The sequence below is a fragment of the Microtus pennsylvanicus genome, chromosome 1, assembly GCF_037038515.1.
Source record: "Microtus pennsylvanicus isolate mMicPen1 chromosome 1, mMicPen1.hap1, whole genome shotgun sequence".
NCBI classification, from domain to species: domain Eukaryota; kingdom Metazoa; phylum Chordata; class Mammalia; order Rodentia; family Cricetidae; genus Microtus; species Microtus pennsylvanicus.
This window is the reverse complement of record NC_134579.1, coordinates 206438156-206458881: the sequence shown is the minus strand read 5'-3', so window position 1 is coordinate 206458881 and position 20726 is coordinate 206438156. Positions and strand designations below refer to the sequence as shown.

Genomic DNA, 20726 nt, shown 5'->3' with positions numbered 1-20726 from the left:
AGGAGAAGAGTAATTTCTAGGGATCCTACGCCAGTTCAGGGATGGGAATCAAGAAACAAGTAAGTGTATTCCTAATAAGTAAAGCACAGTAACTAACATCAGGTTGAAGCTCTGTATGAAACAGGAAAACATATTCTGTAGCTGATAATCAGATCTGCGCACTACAGTAAAGGCTCTATTAGAAAAGTGGGGGAGAGAATGTGAAAAGAAAAATTAGGTGGGATTCAGAAAATAGAAAACAATGAAGCCCAAGGGTGGAGGAACTAAACTATAGATACTTAAGGAAAATCTGCCTACTTTTATCTCGATTCTCAACTCAGAGTGCAGACTAATTGTTTAATAATATTTACTTAATTAGGATTATACTATTCAGGAATTGCATTTTATTTGGAGATTAGATTCAATACAAAATATAAAATTTAAGAGTATTTCACATTACTGTAAGCAACTTATAGCTTACTGTGAGTTATACATTCCCTTACACAACCTCACTGAACCACCCACCATTAGCATATTGTTATTTGTATTTGACAAATAATGAAAGTGAGATCTGAAGACATTAAGCGTCATGTTCAAAGATGTTCAAATGTCATTCCATGTTTAGGATTAAGTTCAATACCTTGCACAAATATTACTGCTTGATATCCACATATGTATCTGTAAGTATCAAAACACAGCTCCTGATGACCCTCCATGTGCCTTTATAAGGCATTGGTATTTCTGCACAGATATATTTTCTGCAAGACTGGAGTCTACAAAGAAAATGAAACAAGCCCAGAAGGCTAGAACTTAAACTGACAAGAGCAATCTGTCACCAAGAATATTAGGGAGAAGATGAAACCACAAAGGATAACGGCCAGCCAGGGGCAGCTCACTTGGTCACTGGGAGCACAATCAATACCAGAAAGTGAATTGGGACACCAGAAAATTCTGATCCTAGGTGAGTTGAAATGAAGGCCATCTTTTTAATCCACCTCTTCCCACCATTTGATTGTCTAAACTTCACAGTTTGATCACATTTCCAATTCCTTTGTTTCTGCAACACTTTCACACCCAGATGCTCACTGGAGTCATCGGTGAATGGCTTTAGAATGGAAAGCTAGACTAGGCACAGCAAATTTCCCTAATAAACGCTGAGATGTAGCTCCCTGGCTGAGCCCTTCTTTCACGTATGTGAAACCGTGGGTTCAATCCCTACCCTATACCAAAATAATCTAAGGAAAACTGTCAACATTTAAATGTGAAATAAATGGGATAATTATTAGTCCGAGGAATCGTGTTTTTAAATGTATAAAACAAACTAAATGCAATTCTGTATTCTCCTCGCTCATTCAGTATAAGCCAAACCAATGGTTGGTTGCATCCAGGTTCCACCAGCACAGACTTCATCGATCATCCCCTCTGCAGGTCTTGTCTCATGTTTTCTGTGGTTTCTAATAAACTGGTCCTTAAGTGTTCGGACTGGTTTGTATGGTAGTTATTCAGCACCCTCTTGATAATCCCTATATTTGACACTTCTTCCTCTTTCCAGAAGGCAGAAACTAGAAAGTTCCACTGGATCTTGAGGCTCAGTTTTAGTTGCAATCTACCGCATGTCTTGTAGAAAACAACTTCTCAAAGTCTTCTCAAAGTCTTGCCAAACAAACTTTCCCCTTTTACTTTTAGTGTGAGGGAATAATTTGCGGCAATTTTATGGCCATCTGTTCACAGTATTCTGACTGGAGTGAGGATAGCACCAGAATCATCTGCATGTCAATCTCACTCAGAAAATGTCCACACCCCATGGACAGTGATCAAGAGAATAGCGGCATCCATTTCAGCAAGTGTTTCTAGTTGCCAGTGATGCTAAGTTTAGCTGGAAATATAAGCATGATTATTGCTGAATGTATCCTTAGACTTATATAGAGATAGACGATAGATAGATAGATAGATAGAGAGAGAGAGAGAGAGAGAGAGAGAGAGAGATAGGCTGGATAGATAGATAGATAGATAGATAGATAGATAGATAGATAGATAGATAGATAGATAGATAGATAGATATAGATGATAGCTGGATGGATAGATAGATAGATAGATAGATAGATAGATAGATAGATAGATAGATAGATAGATGGATGGATGGATGGATGGATGGATGGATGGATGGATGGATGGATGGATGGATAGATAGATAGATAGATAGATAGATAGATAGATAGATAGATAGATAGATAGATAGATAGATAGATAGATATAGATAGATGATAGCTGGATAGATAGATGATAGATAGATAGATAGATATCCTTTATCTTCACATCATCATCTTTATATTGCTTCTATATTAACTTAAATCATAAAAATATTTAAAATTTTTATTTTGATTTTTTCTAGGCACAGTTTTTTTTGTGTGTAGCCTTGGCTGTTCTGGAACTTGCTCTATAGACCAGAATAGCCTTAGACTCAGAGATCTGTCTGCCTCTGCCTCCTGGATGCTAGGATTAAAGGTGTGTGCCACCATTGCCTGACAAAATAAAATAAAATTTAAGATTTGCAAGATACTTTAGAGACTACTAAGCCCTGTACCCTTCATTTTTTAACAAGAAAATACTAGGCATTAGTTTCATTTTTCATTGTAATAAGAAAATACCTAAGCCTTGGGGTCATAAAAATAGATGTATTTATTCCACAGCTTTGGAAGCTGGAAGTCTTAAGACAGAGACATATTCCTATTGGCTAGCCTCTGGCCATGGCCTCCTGGAGGAGAGCAACCTGTCATAAGTATGTACAAGAGCAACCATAATGCAAGACAGGAAGCCAGAGAGCAGGGAGGGACAATTTTTTCTCTTTTTAGGAAAAAATAATAATAACTGGAGGCCCCCAAAAGCCATGTTTAATTCCTTCAGAGGGCAGTTTTCTCTAGGACTTCATCATTCCCTACTAGGCTTCACTTCTGGTTTCCACACAGAAAGCCCATCCACCAACACATGAGCCTTGAGAGACAGACAAACCACATCAAATTCATAATGAAGTAATATTCCAAAGGGTTGTAGGCAATAAGTGAAGAGCTGGGTACATACTGACCATTAGTCAGGACCCCTATTCAAAAAGATGACCTTTGGCCCCAAAGAATAAAAGTTTCTTTTCAATCATATTACTATTAAATACTTTTAAAATGCCTACCGTAATTTCTATATACCTACACAGTACTGCTTCTGTTCAACTAAGCCAAATTCAGTAACTGATGCTTTTGCTGCAGAAGTGGTATCCTGTATCCACAGTAACTGTTTGTAAGGCACAATTTCAGTTTGTGACTATTAATATCTTATTATGCGTGCATCTATCTTTGATGATGACCTGTGTCATGAGCAGGTCAGCTAAGCCATTCAATACAATAAAGAAACAATCATTGATCCACAAATGGGTCAACCTGGCTTCTTGCTGAGCAGCTAACTAGCTGTGTGACCTGGAGGAGAACAATGGGCCGACGAACAATGAAGTGAACTAGATTGTCCTTAAGTTCTTTCCCACTCTAAAGCCAATTCATTATCCTAGGGACGGCTGTTCAAACAGAGAGGAAGAGTAAGGAACTTCCTGGGGTCTTCAGTTTATAGAGTTCAAAAGTAGCAATTCATTCGTATTCCTGCTCCCAGACGTGGGCATTTATTAGTCTACTCACAGAAAAAGTAATTATATTCTACAAGACATTACTTAATTTTACAAAGGGAAGATACAAACAAGGACAAGAGAGAACTTTCCAGAGAATCGTACTCAGCCTTGACTCACTGCAGACCTATCTTTTAATGTAGAAGGTAAGATACAGCTGTTTGCTCAAGGGGCTAGAAAGATGTCTCAGGAGTTAAAAGCACTTACTGCTCTTCCAGAGGACTCAAGTTTGACCTACGTCAGATAGTTCACAACTGTCTAAGACTCCAGCTTCCAGGAACCAAATGCCCTCTGGGCACCCACACAACACATGTGTCATACATACATATACACAGGAACACATGCATTAACATAAGTAAAAATAAAATTAGAGAAGGGAACAATATCTGGAAATTCTTGAAAGTTAAATGAAAGCCTTTTTTCCTTCTTTAAAAATCAAAATAATCTCTAAACAAGAAAATCAAATAAGTGGAAAAAATCTCATCAGTGTTTAGAAAAGTTGATTATAGTTACAAGAATTTTTCATATGCTTTATGGTAATCACAAAGCAAAAGTCCTATGATGGGTATCAGAAGACAAAAAGGCAAAGATTTACAGCATATTATTTTAGAGAAATATCATCTAATCACAAAAGAAGACAGCAAAAGAAGCAAAAGTAACAATGGATCAACAAAAAACAATCAGCAAAATGACATTAGTAAGTTCTACTTCTCAGAATGCAAATGAATAAAATTCTCAGATGAAACTACCTGGGAATAGTAATTTTCTCAGTAATAGCACAATTAACAACAAAAACCAAATACTCAACTATATGCTACCTGAAAGAGATTCACTGCACCCAGAAGACACAGAGATAGAATGGCAAAGTAGGGCTAGACCTTGTATGAAAACTCAAGCCACAAGAAAGTAAGGGCAGTTACCTCAAATAAGATGGAACTTTAAGTCAAAAAAGGAAAAGAACGTTATTTATTATGACCAAATGGTCAATTCATCAAGATAATCTAATATTTATAAATAAATATACAACCAAAAACCAAGAACTCAAATACATAACAACCACCCATTGGTACGAAAAAAAAAAAGCACAGTTAAAGTACAAAAGAAACTTTAACATTCAACTTTGAACAATGAAGATAGATATCAGACAGAAAAATCAATAAAGCAAGCTCAAGCTTGAGCCACATCTTAGCAAGACAAATACGTAATGCCTTTTCAACAGCAGTAACACAGGAGGGACTTGCTAGGCCACAAAACACGTTTTGACAAATTTAGCGAAAGTGGAGTCATACCTATTACCTTTCCAACCTCAGTAACGTAAAGATAATAATCAATGACAGTACGGATTTTGGAAAATTAACAAAAACATAAAAATTAAACACTCCTAAATATTTAATGAGTCAGAATTTTAAAAAGGGAGGGAGTCATTAGACAAAAAAAGGAAATACATTATGCCAAAAGTTATGGGGTACAAAGAAAAAGCAATTCTGAGATATATTTATAGCAGTAATAAAGGTCTGTATTGCTAAGCACTTGGCCAAGCTTCTGGAGTCCAGTCAAAGAGAGGGAGGAGTGATAATATGAGCAAAGGGGTCAAGATCATGATGGTGACACCCACGGAAACAGCTGACTGAGGTAAGGGGAACTCACTGACTCTGGACTTAGAGTGGGGGCACCTGACTAGGACCAAACTAGATGCTCTGAATGTGGGTGACACATGTGGCTTGGGCAGTCTGTGGGGACACTGGGAGTGGGACCAGGATTTGTCCCTAGTGCTTGAACTGACTTTGGGGCGCATTCCCTTTGGAGGGATACCTTGCTCAGCCTAGATATGGGGTGGTGGACCTTGGTCCTGCCTCAAAATGATGTGCCAGACTTGGTTGGTTCCCCATGGGAAGGAGTGGTTGGGGTGGGGGAAGGTGGGGAGAAAGGGAGGGAGTGGGACCTGGGATTGGTATGTAAGATGAGAAAAGATTATTTTAAAAATAAATAAATAAAATTAAAAAAAAACAAATAAATGTCTGTATCAAAACTAAAAACAAAAGAGAAAGAAAGAAGGATGGATGGGAGGGACAGAGAGAGAGTGGGAGGGAAAGGTGGAAAGAAAAGGGAAATTAAGTAAGTTAGTTCTGAAACAGCCTAACATTACACTTTAGGGAGTTAAATAATAAAGAATGAAACCCCAGATTAGTAGAGACAATAGAGACTAGAGCAAAAGTAATGAAGTAGAGACTAACAAAAAGTCAAAAATCAATAGAATTAAGAGTTGATTTTTAAGATAGACAATACTAGCTAGATAAAGAAGGACAGAAGAGCCCAAAAAATAAAATTTTTATATAGACGATAAAAAATTATGAAGAATACATAGCAGTACAAAGGAGACAGTTGATAAGAACATACCAATAAACCTGACTAATGAGAAGAAATTGACAAATTCCTGGACACATGTAATCATCAAGACTGAATCATGAAAGATGAGTCAGTAATGAATAAACAGAGTGACTCGGTAGGAAAAGGTCCCCATCATATGTGAGCTCAGGACTGAAGGTGCTTGCTACCAACTCTTCAAATAATTAAAGAGCAGAGACTAATCCTCAAACTCCTAAAAACCTATAAATGTGACACACTACTGTGGCAGGGAAAATAACACAAAATCATTTCACTAGATACAAAAACTGCCCTTAACCGAGTTTAGTTTCCTTTTCTGATTAAAAACAAAACTCTCAAAAGATTTAATAGTGAAGGAATGTATCTCAGAACACACCATATACCCACAACAAATATACTCAGTAGTGGAAAGTTGAATATTCCTTATATAAGACTGGGAGCAAAGCAAAGATATCGATTCTTGTTGCTTTTATTCACCATAGTGCTGGAAAACATAACCAGAGCAACTAAGTAAAATAATGAATAAATAAAAGTAATATTACCCCTATTTATACTTTGCATTGTTTTATAGACAGAAAACACTAAATATTATATCAAAAAAATGTTAGAAAGAAGAAACAAATTGAGTATGGTCTTAGGATGCAAAATTATCATACAACAGCCCAAAAATCCAATTGTAAGTTGGGTGCATTGACATGTATTGATGAACACAGCACTTGGGAGACTGAGGAAATAAGATCAAGAATCCACTATATTGTGCTGCTGTTGAGTTTCAGGCCAACCTCATCTACATAGTGAGAGCCTGTCTAAAAAGATGCAGTCCTGTTTCCAGGCAATAACAATGGGGTATCCAAGAAAACAACTCCATCTAGGTAGGATAGCTATAAAAGATAATGTGTTTACCCAAGAAGTGAAAGAGCCACGTACTGAAAACTAAGTATCAATTAAACAAACTGAGGAAGACACTGGCAAACTGAAAGATAGCCAATGTTCATGGATTAAAAAAATCCATTGTTAAAAATGTCCAGAGTAGCTGAACTGATTTACAGATTCAATGTAATTTGTATCAAAATGTCAAGAACATTGCTTAAAAGAATACAATAATCCTAAAAGTCAGGTGCAAACAAAAAGTCCTAAATATCCAAAGCAATCTTGAGCAAACAGAACAAAGCTAGAGCAACACAATGATTTCAAATTATACATCAAGGGTAAACTATGATCACAAAAGCATGGTAATTACATACAAATAGACACACTGATCAAATGAAACAAATAATTCATAAACAAAAAAGAAGGTAGAAAGAACATAAGGGACAGATGGGAGGAGTGCTGAGGAATGCTCTCTTCCGGACAGGGCTGTTGTAATCATTTACTCAACTACCTGAGTTCATGCTACCTGCACCTACACACGGTCAAGCCGACCAAGATGGGGAAGATGATCTCCAAGCTCCACCCTCACTAAGAAGCTCCTGGCATTTGATAGCTGAAGAGGGAGAATTTTTTTTCTTATCTTTAGGGATGTGACCGCCGATAGGTTTCAATGCCCCACACCTGTTTATATATGGCCAAAATTAACTGTACTGAGTGGGTTTTCAAAAACAAACAAACAAACAAAAAAGCCATGAACTTGAGAAGGCCACACTGGGGATAAGGAGCTTGGAGGGGAGCACAATATGATCATATTTCACTGTATGTATTAAAAGCCCGACAATAAGAAACATGTTTTAAAAGAAACAAAAAGAGCAGACTTAGGTCATAATGATGATATATTCCATAAATAAAAATTAAGTGTTTTTAAAAACACTTTTCTTGCCTCTTTAACATAGTGGGGGGTTTTGATCATATTTAATCTCTTATTACCCAGAATACTACAGATATGAAAACATTATAATAAACATTGTAGAGCAATTGCTTGGCAACTCTAATAAGAGCTCATGCTCTCACCGCATGAATAAAACAGAGTAACTCTTAAACAATATATCACTTTAGAACACTCTTGAATTTTGGGTGAGAACGCTGTTATCAAAATATTTACAGATTAACTCACTGCTTCTACTATCTCAAATCTCAGTGCAAAATTCCATGAAACCTAACCGGTATACTTAGTGAGTAAACTCTGCTTGTCTGTTAACATGAGGCAATTTCCTCATCCGCAAAATGAGGATGCTGGCATCAACATGCCTTTGGGTCTATTGCGACAAGTCTCCGTAAATCTTTGGCAAAATTAAAGGATAAACCACAAAGCTCATTTATCATGCAGCTATACACAACATAGACATCAAAAGGCCTTTTTAAGGCATATGCGTCTATGCCAGATTTTGACCCTCCAAAGGAATTAGATACACTAACCTAGTAGACACGTATACCTGTTAATATTTGCTTCCAGTGGAAATAATTTTAAAGGCGCAAGTTGACGATAACGTTCTTAGGAGGCGATGCAATCACTCACCTTGTGTAGAACTTTGTATCTGTAAAGTATTTTTATATGTTGTGATTTGTGGTCCTCAAGACAAAGCGGTGGAGTAGAAATTGTTTAGCTCATCTTGCAGCTGAGAACAGCATGGCTCCTAAAAGTGACCCCAGTTGCCTACCAAGTCTGAGGAGGAGCCAGCCTTTAAACCAGGGCTTCACATCTGAAGCCTTCCCCTTTTCATTAACCAAGATTGTCAAACACACAAGAAATAGTAGATACCTGGAAATCAAATGGCCTGTGTGATCTGCCGGGTTGAATAAAATCCAGGAGCAACTATCAGATGCTCTGACTCCCATCCTGATATTTTGTAATTTAAACATCCATCCTCCAACACAATCGAGCCTCGATGTGCCTTCTGGATTTTATTACATGCAGATGTTCTCTTTGCATTGTGAGAACAGGGCTGCAAGAGGCTAGGGCTGTATCATTGTCTCTTTACCCACAATGCCTTGTAAGAAGTCCTACACACATAATTATTTAAACAGACTGAGTCCATTCTTTAAAAATTTCTTAAACCTCTGCTCTGAGGCTTGTTTTAGGGCTAAAGAGTGCAAAGAAAGAACTCCAAAGAGCCAGCTTGGAATTTGTTAACTATCTAGCAATACAGCCACTGGGAAGTTCTAATAATAGTGAGTGGATCACCCAGAAGAGCTATGCTGTGCAAGCAAGAACACTGGAATCTAACCCAGCCTGGGCAACAGGGAAGACCTTCCTAAACAATAGATGTTACTAGATGTTCCTAAACCATAGACTTTAAGTGACAAAAAGGGGAGAAAAACCAAGGCAGAGAGATCTAGACATGCACTCGGGTGGAAAGGCCGTTTCAACTGCACACCTTAAATGTTGCACCTTCTGGAACCACAGTCCTCAGAACAAATCTAATCATGGTGGGACACCTGGAACAGCAGGCATTTTAACAAATGACAGTCATCTTATCAGGTAGCCAAATCAAGCACTCTTAGATCTGTAGAAGAGGTCTTCAAAAAGAGAATCAAGTCCTATTCTAGACTCCAATCACTTTCTTGCTATGTGTGTATATTCAAGATCCCAGTTGGTATCTAGCCTGGTTAAGAAACTGGATGGTTATGAACCTGTTGGATAATGTTGCAAAGGTTTATCATAGGTATCTTTACAACTACAAATTTTGTAGTTAGCTATAATGGTACTTCCCGTTGTAAATTAAGTCTTTATCCTAAGAGCGGTTGATACATATGGTGTCGTGAGGTCATGTGTGGTATCCATGTACAATAAATCATATTGCTTTACAAAACGATACTTTATAAGGGTCATTAACATGAGATGTTGTCACAGGCTATATTTTCAGGATAAAACAATCTCAAAGGGTATGTATATAAATAGAAACAGTCAGGAAGACACATTCTCAGTGTGTATAGACAGACCCTGAGTAGTTGACTGGGGACCCTAAAAAGACACTGCTAAATATTGAATCGTATGCCTGCAGAATTTGTATTTTGAAGCCCCAACCTCCAGAACCGCAGAATGTATCTGTCATGGAAAACAGGGCATTTGAAGAGTGGTTAAACAAGCTCATAAGGTTACGTCCCTAATCCGGAATAACTGGTGTCCTTACAACAAGAGGAAGAAAGTGTGGGCAGAGGGAAGGTCATGTGAGGACAGGGGGAAGTGGCATGCTGCAAGCCAAGGAGAGAGGCACCAGGAGAAACCAGAGCTGCTACACAGACTACAGGCTTCCAGCCTCCAGTACAGGACAAGGCTCATTTCTCAGTAAGCCATCTGATCTGTGGTGCTCTCTTGCAGCACGCTGGAAGTAGGGAATTTTACCCCCAGAAGGAAAATTCATGTATCGAAATTCCAGCATCCAAAGTGATATTCGTAACAGCTCCTTTATGGAGATAATTAAGATTAAATGAAGTCAATATTAGAGAGATAATAAGTCAGAGGTTAAGAGCACTGACTACCCTTTCAGAAGACCCAGGTTCTATGACATGGAGGCTCACAACTATCTGTAACTCCAATTCCAGGTGATCAGAAGTCTTTTTCTGAGTTTCAAGGGTATCAGTCAAGCAAGCGGTGCACAGACATACATTCGAGCAAAGTACCCACACACATAAAATAAAATAACAATAAAAAATTGTTTTTAAAAAGATTAAATGAAATTAGAGGGGTAGGCCCTTAACTCAATAGAACTGGTATCCTTCTAAAAAGTGGAAAGATGAACATATACCCAGAGGAAATGTTATACGAAGATACCTCAAGCCTGGAAGAGAAATCTATACCAGAAACCAAATTCTCTAGCATGTGAACCTCAGACTTTCAGCTTCCAGTAATGTAAGAAGGCTAATTTTTGTCATTTAAAATATCCAATGTGTAGCATTTTGTTACAGTAGCCCTAGAACACTAATACAGACATACATTTTTTTCAGTCACAAATGCACGTGTACAAATACTGGAGAGACAGCTCAGAGGTTAAGAACACTGGCTGCTCTTCTAGAGGTTTTGAGTTCAAGTCCCAGAAACCACATGGTAGCTCGCAGCCATCTATAATGAGATCTGGAGTCCTCTTCAGGCACACAGGCATACATGGAGGCAGAATGTTGTATACATAATAAATAAATAAATCTTTAAAAAGGAAAAACCAAGTATGCGCTGACACAGTGATGTGGACTGTCCTCTCTATGTGTTGCTCTTACTGGTTGATGAATAAGGCTGTTTTGGCCAATGGCTTAGCAGAGTAAAGTCGGGTGGGAAATCCAAACAAAGATATATAGAGAGAAAGTAGGCTGAGTTAAGGCAACACCATGTAGCTGCCGAAGGAGAATTATGCCCAGAACCTTACCCAGTGAGCCACAGCCTCATGATGATACACAGATTAATAGAAATGGGTTCATTTATGACATAAGAGCTAGCTAGAAATACACCAGAGTCACTGGCCAAACAGTGTTGCAATAGTGGCCAAATAGTGTTGATATAGTTTCTGTGTGATTATTCAGGTCTGGGTGGCCGGGAAACACCAGCACAGACTGGCCCAACACAGGCATTTTTATTCAAAAACAGAAGCATCCCACTACGTCTTTGTCAACCGGAATTTCTGTTAGACAGAAAATGAAGAAGCATCGTTTAGATTTATGCAGCCAAAATGGCTCTCTCTGTATAACGATTAGGATTTTTAAAAAAGAATTGTTTTTAGGAAGGGTGTCAAGGTATGAGGGCCATCACATTTTTCAAAATGCTCTGGACATATTCAGGGTGATCCTTTCACTTTTCAGAGAGAAGGAATCCCTGGCTCAAGCTGCCTGCAGTTTATGCAGGAGAAACTCGACCTCTGCCGTTACTCCCTGAAACAATCTCCATGAAGCTGTTACGTTCCTGTCACTTATCAAGCTACCGTAGGAAGCTTTTGGTGAGTTTAATTAAGCCTGACTAATTTTCTAATGGTACAAAGAAAGATGAATTCCTAAATATTGAATCCATTTGTGATTCAAAGTGTCATCTTCTGAATGTGACTGTTCAGTTCTTAGAATTAATTACCTCTGAATTCCAGCTGCTTTTTCAGGCATTTAAGACATGTAGTCATATTTCACACAAAGCACAAATTCAACATTTCAACTCTTTGCTAGGAGACAATGCTAAATGTCGCGTTCCAAGTCTCATTCTGACCAGGGAACGAAGGTGTCCTCCATAGTAAGCTGTGGTAGTCAAGCATGCCCTCACCCTGACTGCTACTCTTGGGTTTCCCCCTCTTCCCTCTTTGCCCTGGTATTAATCAGTTAAAACCTGACTTTCCTCTGCATTGGGGAGATAGCTCAGTTGGCAAAGGGCTTCTCTGATAAGCCTTAGGACAGGAGTTTGATCTACAGGACACACATGAGAAAAGCTGGGTATGGACACGAGTGCCTGTGATCCCAGTCTGACAGGTCTAGACTGACCAAGGAGACAAATCTTCGTGTGTGTCTGTAAGGGAGTTTCTCCCTGGGTTAACGGAGATGGAGAGACTCGCCATAACTGTGGAGTAACACTATACCATGGGCTAAGATCATAGATGCCATAAAAAGAAAATAAATGAGCTGATTGGGACATTCATCATTTTCTGTCTCCTGTCTGTGGCTGCGTTGTGACCAGCCACCTCAAGCGTATGATGCCATGACTTCCAAGCCATGGCAGACTCTAGCCTCAAGCGGTGAGGCAAAAATTGAACCACGTCTCCTTTAAGTTGCTTTTGGTAGGTATTTTTATCACAGCAATGAGACAAAGTACCTTTTTGGTTTTCTGATACAGGGTTTCCTGGAGCTCACTCTGTAGACCAGGCTGGCCTAGAACTCACAGAGATCTACCTGCCTCTGCCCCCTGGGTACTGGGATTAAAAGCAGGCACCAGTCAGTGAGATAAAGTGAGTATTAATGATATGCCCAACAATGATGAAATGGAGAGAGGCAGAGGTCAGCTAGTGTAGCCTGCTTGAGCAGTTTCAGGTCAGTGAGAGACCCTGTCAGACAAGTAGATGGTACCTGAAAAAAAACATGTGAAGTTGTCTTCTGACTTGCCCATGTGTACCTGCCCTGTTCTGTTATCACATCTGCTCCTAGAAGCCTTTCCCCAGGATAACCCGCATGGTTTCTTTTTCCCTGTGTCTCTGTGGAGACATCTGAGTGCATCTGGGACTCGACTTCCATCTTGCAATACCTGTTTGGTCCCTGTCACTACAGAGAAGGCAACCCAAGATTAGAATCGATGATCCATTGGTAAGATTCCCGACTCAAGAACTCAAAGGAATCTCTCAGATAACCACATGTTGAATTATCTAATAATCTCCCAAAGAAGACTGGACTTCAGAGTCCCACGCAAGAAAGCTGGGAGACTGAACACGTGAGGAGCCAGGGGGGGATGTACGCGTGCACCCACGCACCAGCAGCCACAAGATAAAGCAATGTCACACTGCTGGAACCACCCTAGCATCAGGCCAGATACAGAGGTTGTGGAGGCTGCTGACTCAGCTCCTCTAATGCCTTTTGATTGAAATGCAGATTTCCTAAGTGACATAAAACAATAGAAGCAGACTCAGCAGCTGTCTCGCTCTCCCATAGGGGAATCTCCATTGAGGAAAGTTCATCTCCTAATAACATTTTCTGGCATTAGCTATATCAACGGAAACATCAACACCTTCCCAGAGTGAGTCACGGAGGAGCCCTCCTTCACCCAGTACCTCCCACACACCTTTGATTTCCAACGCAATGTTTACCTTGAAAATATAAAACACAAGGTGGTATGGTAGAATTCTTGGTTCTAGTTGCTTCCAATTAAAAACAAATACTATGCATCCTGAAAATCTTTTTTCCAAACCCAAGAAAAAGAGAGAAAAGCTGTTAAATGGGAAAGAGCCAGCTCTGGGGTGACCGCAGCCAGCCCCCTGCACCAGCACCTCGGGCACAGCTCTGGGGTGACAGCAGCCAGCCCCCTGCACCAGCACCTTGGGTACAGCTCTGGGGTGACAGCAGCCAGCCCCCTGCACTAGCACCTTGGGTACAGCTCTGGGGTGACCGCAGCCAGCCCCCTGCACCAGCACCTCGGGCACAGCTCTGGGGTGACAGCAGCCAGCCCCCTGCACCAGCACCTTGGGTACATGCACTTACCGCCTTTCATCATTCCCACTTCATAACACTTGCGCAGCCGGCAGGCCTGGCAGCTCTTCCTCCTGTTCTTGTCGATGGTGCACTGGTTTGTAGCTGGACACATGTAGTCATTATGTCCTAGTGAAAGCAGGAAGACCAAATGAGTATCATTTCAGGAAACCTAGCAGGTCAGAATCTCCATGGAAACTTCTGGAAGGTGTGTTTCATAGCCATGGCTTGGCCTTGGTGAGCAGCTACCCAACTTTCCTTCTTCTCTGTCCTACGTGCAAACACAAGCTCTGTTTATCCTTAATCTATGCCTCAGATGATTGCTTTAGGCGTCGTCTGGGCAAATCTTCTCCCCTCCACACGACCTGTGTTGGACAATATGATCTGGGTTTTGTTTGTGTTGCAGGAAAATGTCATAAGCAACATATATTCACAAGGCCAGGCTCTCTCTATAAGCTTTGTTTTGGTTTGGGGTTGGTTTTCGTCTGGGTTTCAGTGGGATCTCTCAGGCCACTTACTAAATAATGTTAGAAGAATGGTCATAAGTCAGACTTTTCAGAAATTCAAAGAGAAAACAAGGAATTTTTAACTCATTAGATATTCAGATGAATTGCAGAATATATAAATTCAACTCAGAGTAGTAGGCTGGGTCGGAGCTCGTCTGTCAAGTGCTAGCTAGGGGATGCTGAGTAAGATGCTGGCCATTCCCTCCTATCTAAGCTAGAAAAGATAATGACATACATATATAATAATTACGTAATTGTTGAGGCCTTTTTCTAAGACTTTAGAAAGGAGTCAGTGTAAGTCAAGGGATAATGACAGTGCTCAGATTGATCAAGTCATCCAATTAGGAAGCCCCTTTCTTTCCTTTCTTGACTATTGGTTCTCTCCATCAGATGCTTCTCATTGGCCTGGGCATATGCAAGCCCATCCCTTCATGTTAACTTCCACGTTATATCAATGCCCTTTTGACCCAGTTGGACTCCTCAGAAATGTCAACTCTGGGGTCGCCTTTCCTTCTCTCTCTTGAGTAAAACCAACAAGCTGTTGGTTTTACACTAAGCTACCTCTCACTAACTGCTCCTGTGGGAATTCCGCACACAATGCCAAACATTATGTAGGGGAAAGTCTTGAATTTAGACTAAGGACTAAGGGAATGACATGTTTTACATTCTCAAAACAAAATATAGTGCACATACTAATTTAGAGACATCAAACAGGCCTCTAGTCCCCTGTTCATTAAGGGCAAGGTGCAAGCTACTGAAATATTTGAACACAGGCTCTTTTGCCTCTTTGGCAACAAGAGAGTCAGACCCAACTAGAACAAGATGGGGTGGGTATTTGAAAAGAAATATAAGACTCCATCTTCAGATATAGTTTATGAAAGCTGTTGTGTAAATAGGCCTCAGACCAACTAACATCTTCATTCTTCTGTTGCATATGAGAGACCAGTGAAGACAGTAAGCAGGGCTATAAATTTGCAACTCTGGCAAAAGACTTCACACTGTCTCAAAAAATACAGACACAATGATTTTTTTTTTTAAAAAAAAGGAGTATCACTATGTAGTTTAGCCTGGCCTTGTATTCACAAAGATCTGCCTGGATTCTAGGCATGTACCACTGTGCCTGAGCACATTGTCTTTATTAACAGGGAGAAATTGAGGAAGGCATAGAATGGGGAACAAAGCTGATCTGGACAAAGAGTCATCAGACTATAAGCAAATGGTTCATCATTCTGATACCCTAATGCAATTTTTTGTGTTCTACCTCCTCTGGTGTTTACAAAGACTACAACGATATATTTTAGTTCAAAAAAATTAAATACACATTATTAAGCCATAGAAGAAATATTTAATAGCTACTTACACCAAATACTGCATTGACTCACTTTCTCTATGATAGCCAGGTATTTTGCAAGCCAGAAGATGAGGGGAGGAGTGAAGTGAATCAGAAACCAACTGGCTGCCTCTCTATTTGGATTGGCCATCCACTGTAGATGTCTATCTCCCTGAAACCAGGTGGAATTCTTGAACGAACATGTTAATATGTAAAGCGCACTGGGTCTGTGCAATTGACTCCATCCCTTAACAAGAGTGAGGGCAGAGGCCCAGTATTATGGTCACAATGCAGGATTTTATGACAGCTCTCAAAATAAGCTAATGTCCAATCAATAAGCTGACTAGCAAAATATTTTAATAAGCAGTACATGTTTGCTATCTTCAGCAAAGCTTACCTTCCCTAGGCAAACACTAGGGATGAAGATTTTTAAGTTTTCAACTAATATTAGATAAAAAAGCCACAAGGCTGTCTCCCCTGCTCCACTTGATATACCTCTGTAACTGCCTGATGTCAAAGCAAGTATTTCCCCAACTCCTTTAGAAACCCTCTTTAATCTTGTAAAAAAAAAAGGATTTATGAGAAAATTATACTGAACTAGAATCAGTTTTTGAGAAGCAGCTCAATTACATGAGTGAAAGCTACAGTAATTTAACTGCAGAGACAAGAAGCAGTGACCCTATGATAGGACTGGAAGGATTGTAAAACAATACATCTAAAATGTACTCTTCAGGTGGAGGACTGCAAAACTAAACACTGTTTTCTTTCTCACCAAGAATAAAAAGTGAGACCTTGGGGATGCCCCTCCATGGTCGGGCACTTGCCTAGCACATACAAAAACTTGGGTCCCATCATCATCACACAGAAAAAATAAATAAATAAAAATCCTTCGGAGGAATATAGAGCTCGGGCAGTGGGAAGTGTAGGGAGAGGATGCAGATGAGACCTACATGCAACGCAAACCTGGTCCCCAAGAAACACGGGGCTTTGCGACACGAGGACTTTTCCTTCAGCTTCTCTAGGATTTCTTTCTCTTGAATTTTCCTTCTCTCACGGCAGCTGTTTTCTTTTTATTATTATCGCTCTGAAAGCCTACATTTGTTAGTTATGAAAATAAACAACGTTCCATATCCAGACACTCCAAAGAAAGATAAACAAGGACCTAATTAAAGCAAACAGTAGCTTGTGAGAAATCTAATACCCTGGACTCTTCCTTTGTCTCCCTTCTCCTCAGGATATTTTGGCAGCAGCCTCAAACCACATCTCCTTGTGGGGGCTTTAGTCAGTGCACCCAGCATCCATCCATTCATCCAGAATTGACTCATAGACCCTTTGGAACTGGCATTACCAGTTGAACAACTGCTGTGGTTTGAATTTCGAATGTTCCCCACCAGCTAGCATTTTGAATGTGTGGTCTCTGGTTTGTCTGCTGTTTAGAAGGTAGGGCCTGGCTGGGAAAGACAAGATACCATGGGGTGGATCTTTGAAATCTACACCCAAACCTGCCTGTTTGAGAGAGGAAGGAAGGGAAGGCGCATGTGGGGGGGTATACGTGGAAGACAGGGGTAGACTTGGGGTGTCTTCTTCATTTCTCTTTTACTCCGTTACTTACAATGTTTTTTCTTTTATTTTAAATATGTACTTAGTTCCATGCATGAAACTAGAAAAAAAATCATCCTGAGTGAGGTAACCAGACTCAGAAAGACAAACACAGTATGTACTCACTCATAAGAGGATATTGTATGTAAAGCAAAAGATAACCAGACTACAACCCACAGTCCCAGAGAAGTGAGGTAATAAAAAGGACCCCAAAAGGGACATGCATGGACCATCCTAGGAAAGGGAAATAGATAAGATCTCCTGGGTAGACTGAGGGTGGGTAGGGAGAAGAAGAAAGGGAAAGGGGGATAAGAACATGAGGAAACAGGATGGGTGAGTTGGGGAGGGACAAAGAAGGAGAGCAATGAAAGCAAGATGGGTTTTGAATGAAAGTCTCCCTCACATGAGAGACTGAACTCATCTATCCCTGCAACCTTCATTAACAGAAGGCTAAACTTGTCTAACAACCTCTTTATTTAAGAACGTGGTCTATGTTCCTGCTGGCAATCACGGTAGGCTTTTCAGCAGCTATTGGACCAATGGGTGTTATCAATGGGTGCTATGAGACCCAGGATACCTGTACATAAGGAAGTGAAACAGGGCACTGACATAGCCAAGCTGATGTCATGCCCTTTAATTTAAAAATATGCAAGGTATGTAAAAAAACTGATATTAAACATTGGGATTAAAAAAGTCTTACATTAGAGGGTAACGGGCACAGGTCAGATTTCTAGATATGATTTACAGAGGACTAGGCATATTACCCAGAAGAAGATGGGAAAATCCCAAGCTGACCCTTGCCCATTAAGTGGAGTTTCATCTTTGTAGAGTCACGTACATCAATCACTAGTACCAAAAAAAAAGAATGCACTGAGAGAAGCCAGGCAAAACCGAATAGCAGGTTCTTGGGGCCACCAACAGAAGAAATGGACAACAGTCAAGGGATTGAATAGGGTAGGGAGAATTCAAAAGGCTACTAAGTGAAAGTAGGAAGGTAGGAACGACTGACATTTAAAAATGAATAATTAGGAGTATTCACAATTATGCCCAAGAAAAATTCATATCAAAATAGGTACTAACCATCCGTTAGTACTAAGGTACCTGAAGCAAAAGAAGATGAGAAGATTTCATCAGCTTTCTAAATACCTGGGGCTGGAAGAAGAAGAAGTGAAAGGCTCCTGCTTTTCTCCAGGATGTTAACCGGGAGGATCTGACTCGAGAGGGTGGATAGGAAGAGGGGGTGTAGAACAATTCTAAATACATTAAGAGAGAGTTCAGATGAAGGTTCTATGGTGATATGCAAAATATTCATCAGTATGGCTATAGGATAGGATCATTTCAGGTTCCCTATCCTCAGCTGCCCCAGGAACTAACTGGGGACCTTACTTTGGGCACCTGGAAGCCCCTCTAGGTCCAAGTCTCTTGCCAACCCTAAAATGGCTCCCTTAATTAAGATATGTGCTTCCCTGCTCCCCTATCCAACCTTCCTTTATCCCAATCATCCCGTTGCCCCAAGTTCTCCCCATCCTATCCTTCTCATTTTTCTCTCCCCATCTCCCCTTGCCCCCCTCCCACCCCACCCTTAAGATCCCGATCTTTGCCTGGCAATCTTGTCTACTTCCCCTACCCAGGAGGAAGCTATATGTTTTTCTTTGGGTTCACCTTCTTATCTAGCTTCTTTAGGATAACAAATTATAGACTCACTGGCCTTTATTTATGGCTAGAACCCAATTATGAGTGAGTATATCCCTTGTTAATCTTTTTGGGTCTGGGTTACCTCACTCAGGATACTATTTTCTATTTCCATCCATTTGCATGCAAAATTTGAGAAGTCATTGTTTTTTACCGCTGAGTAGTACTCTAATATGTATATATTCCATACTTTCTTTGTCCATTCTTCCATTGAAGGACATCTAGGTTGTTTCCAGGTTCTGGCTATTACAAATAATGCTGCTATGAACATAGTTGAACAAATGCATGGGATAAAACCGGACTCTCTGAATATGGCGGACAATGAGGGCTGCTGAGAAACCAAGGACAATGGCACTGGGTTTTGATCCTACTTCATGTCCTGGCTTTGTGGGAGCCTAGGCAGTTTGGATGTTCTCCTTCCTAGACCAGGATGGAGGGGGAAGGACTTTGGACTTTCCACAGGGCAGGGAACCCTGTCTGCTCTTCAGACTGGAGAGGGAGGGGGAGAGAAGTGGAGGGAGGGGGAGAGGAGTGGGGGGAGGGGGAGGAGGGGGAGGCTGGGAGGAGGCGGAAATTTTTTTCCTCAATGAAAAAATAAATAAATAAATAAATAAATAAATAAATAAATGAGAGAGTTCAGAAAGATATCAGCCAGCTGTCCAGCCCATAGATGTAAGAGACATACTAAAGTCAAATCAAAATGAAATTATAGGTGAAATACCTGGCAATTCCTCTTTCAGGAAAATCTTAAATAAGTGGAGGTATTAGAGGTTGGGGGATTGTCTGGATCAGATCGGCCCTTGGATAACTCTATCAGGGACCGTCTGAATTGTTCATTGATGAAAGAGAGCTCAGCCCACTGTGGGAAGCATCATTCCCTGTGCTAAGAGTCCTGAGAAAGCTACCTAACCACAGGCCACTCAGCAAGTCAGCAAACAGCATTCCTCCATGGTTTCTACTTCATATCACCGCCTGAGTTCCTGCCCTGACTTCTCTCAGTGATGGAACCTGTTAGACAAAATAAATCCTTTCCTTCCAGGAGTTGCTTTGGGTCATCATTTTATCACAACAGCGGAGATGAAGCTAGAAACAGTTTTTCTAGGCTCCGTCTCCAACATCAAACCTTCATACATGTCTGTGACTGAAAGCAGGAATTCAAACAGAGATGGGCATGTCCACACTTAAAGCAACATTACTCATAATAGCCAAAAAGCAGAGACAATTCAAGGTCTACTGACTTAAATAAACATACAAAAGGTGGCATGTAAATACAACAGAATTACCATTTAGCCTTTTAAAGGAACAAAAATCTAATATATGCTACAACATGTGTGAATGGGGAAATCATAACGCTAAGTAAGACAAGCCAGACACGAAAAGCTAAAAATAGCTCTGGGTACATGATGTACCTAAAAGATACGCAGTGCTGACAGCCTAGTGGCCATCGAGATTCATCAGAAAGTGAGGCAGTTATTACCCAAAAGGCACAGTTTCAATTTAA

At 40.3% G+C, this 20726-nt stretch overlaps 1 protein-coding gene across 3 annotated transcripts in view; it reads right to left on the bottom strand.

The window, feature by feature from the left end:
• Esr1 (estrogen receptor 1) overlaps nt 1-20726 on the bottom strand; it is a 349292-nt gene that overhangs the window by 176624 nt on the left and 151942 nt on the right. For all 3 annotated transcript variants that reach the window (XM_075949852.1, XM_075949861.1, XM_075949841.1), the window contains one exon: nt 14111-14227. In XM_075949852.1, the coding sequence (XP_075805967.1) occupies nt 14111-14227 (117 nt within the window). The remainder of the gene's footprint in view (nt 1-14110; nt 14228-20726) is intronic.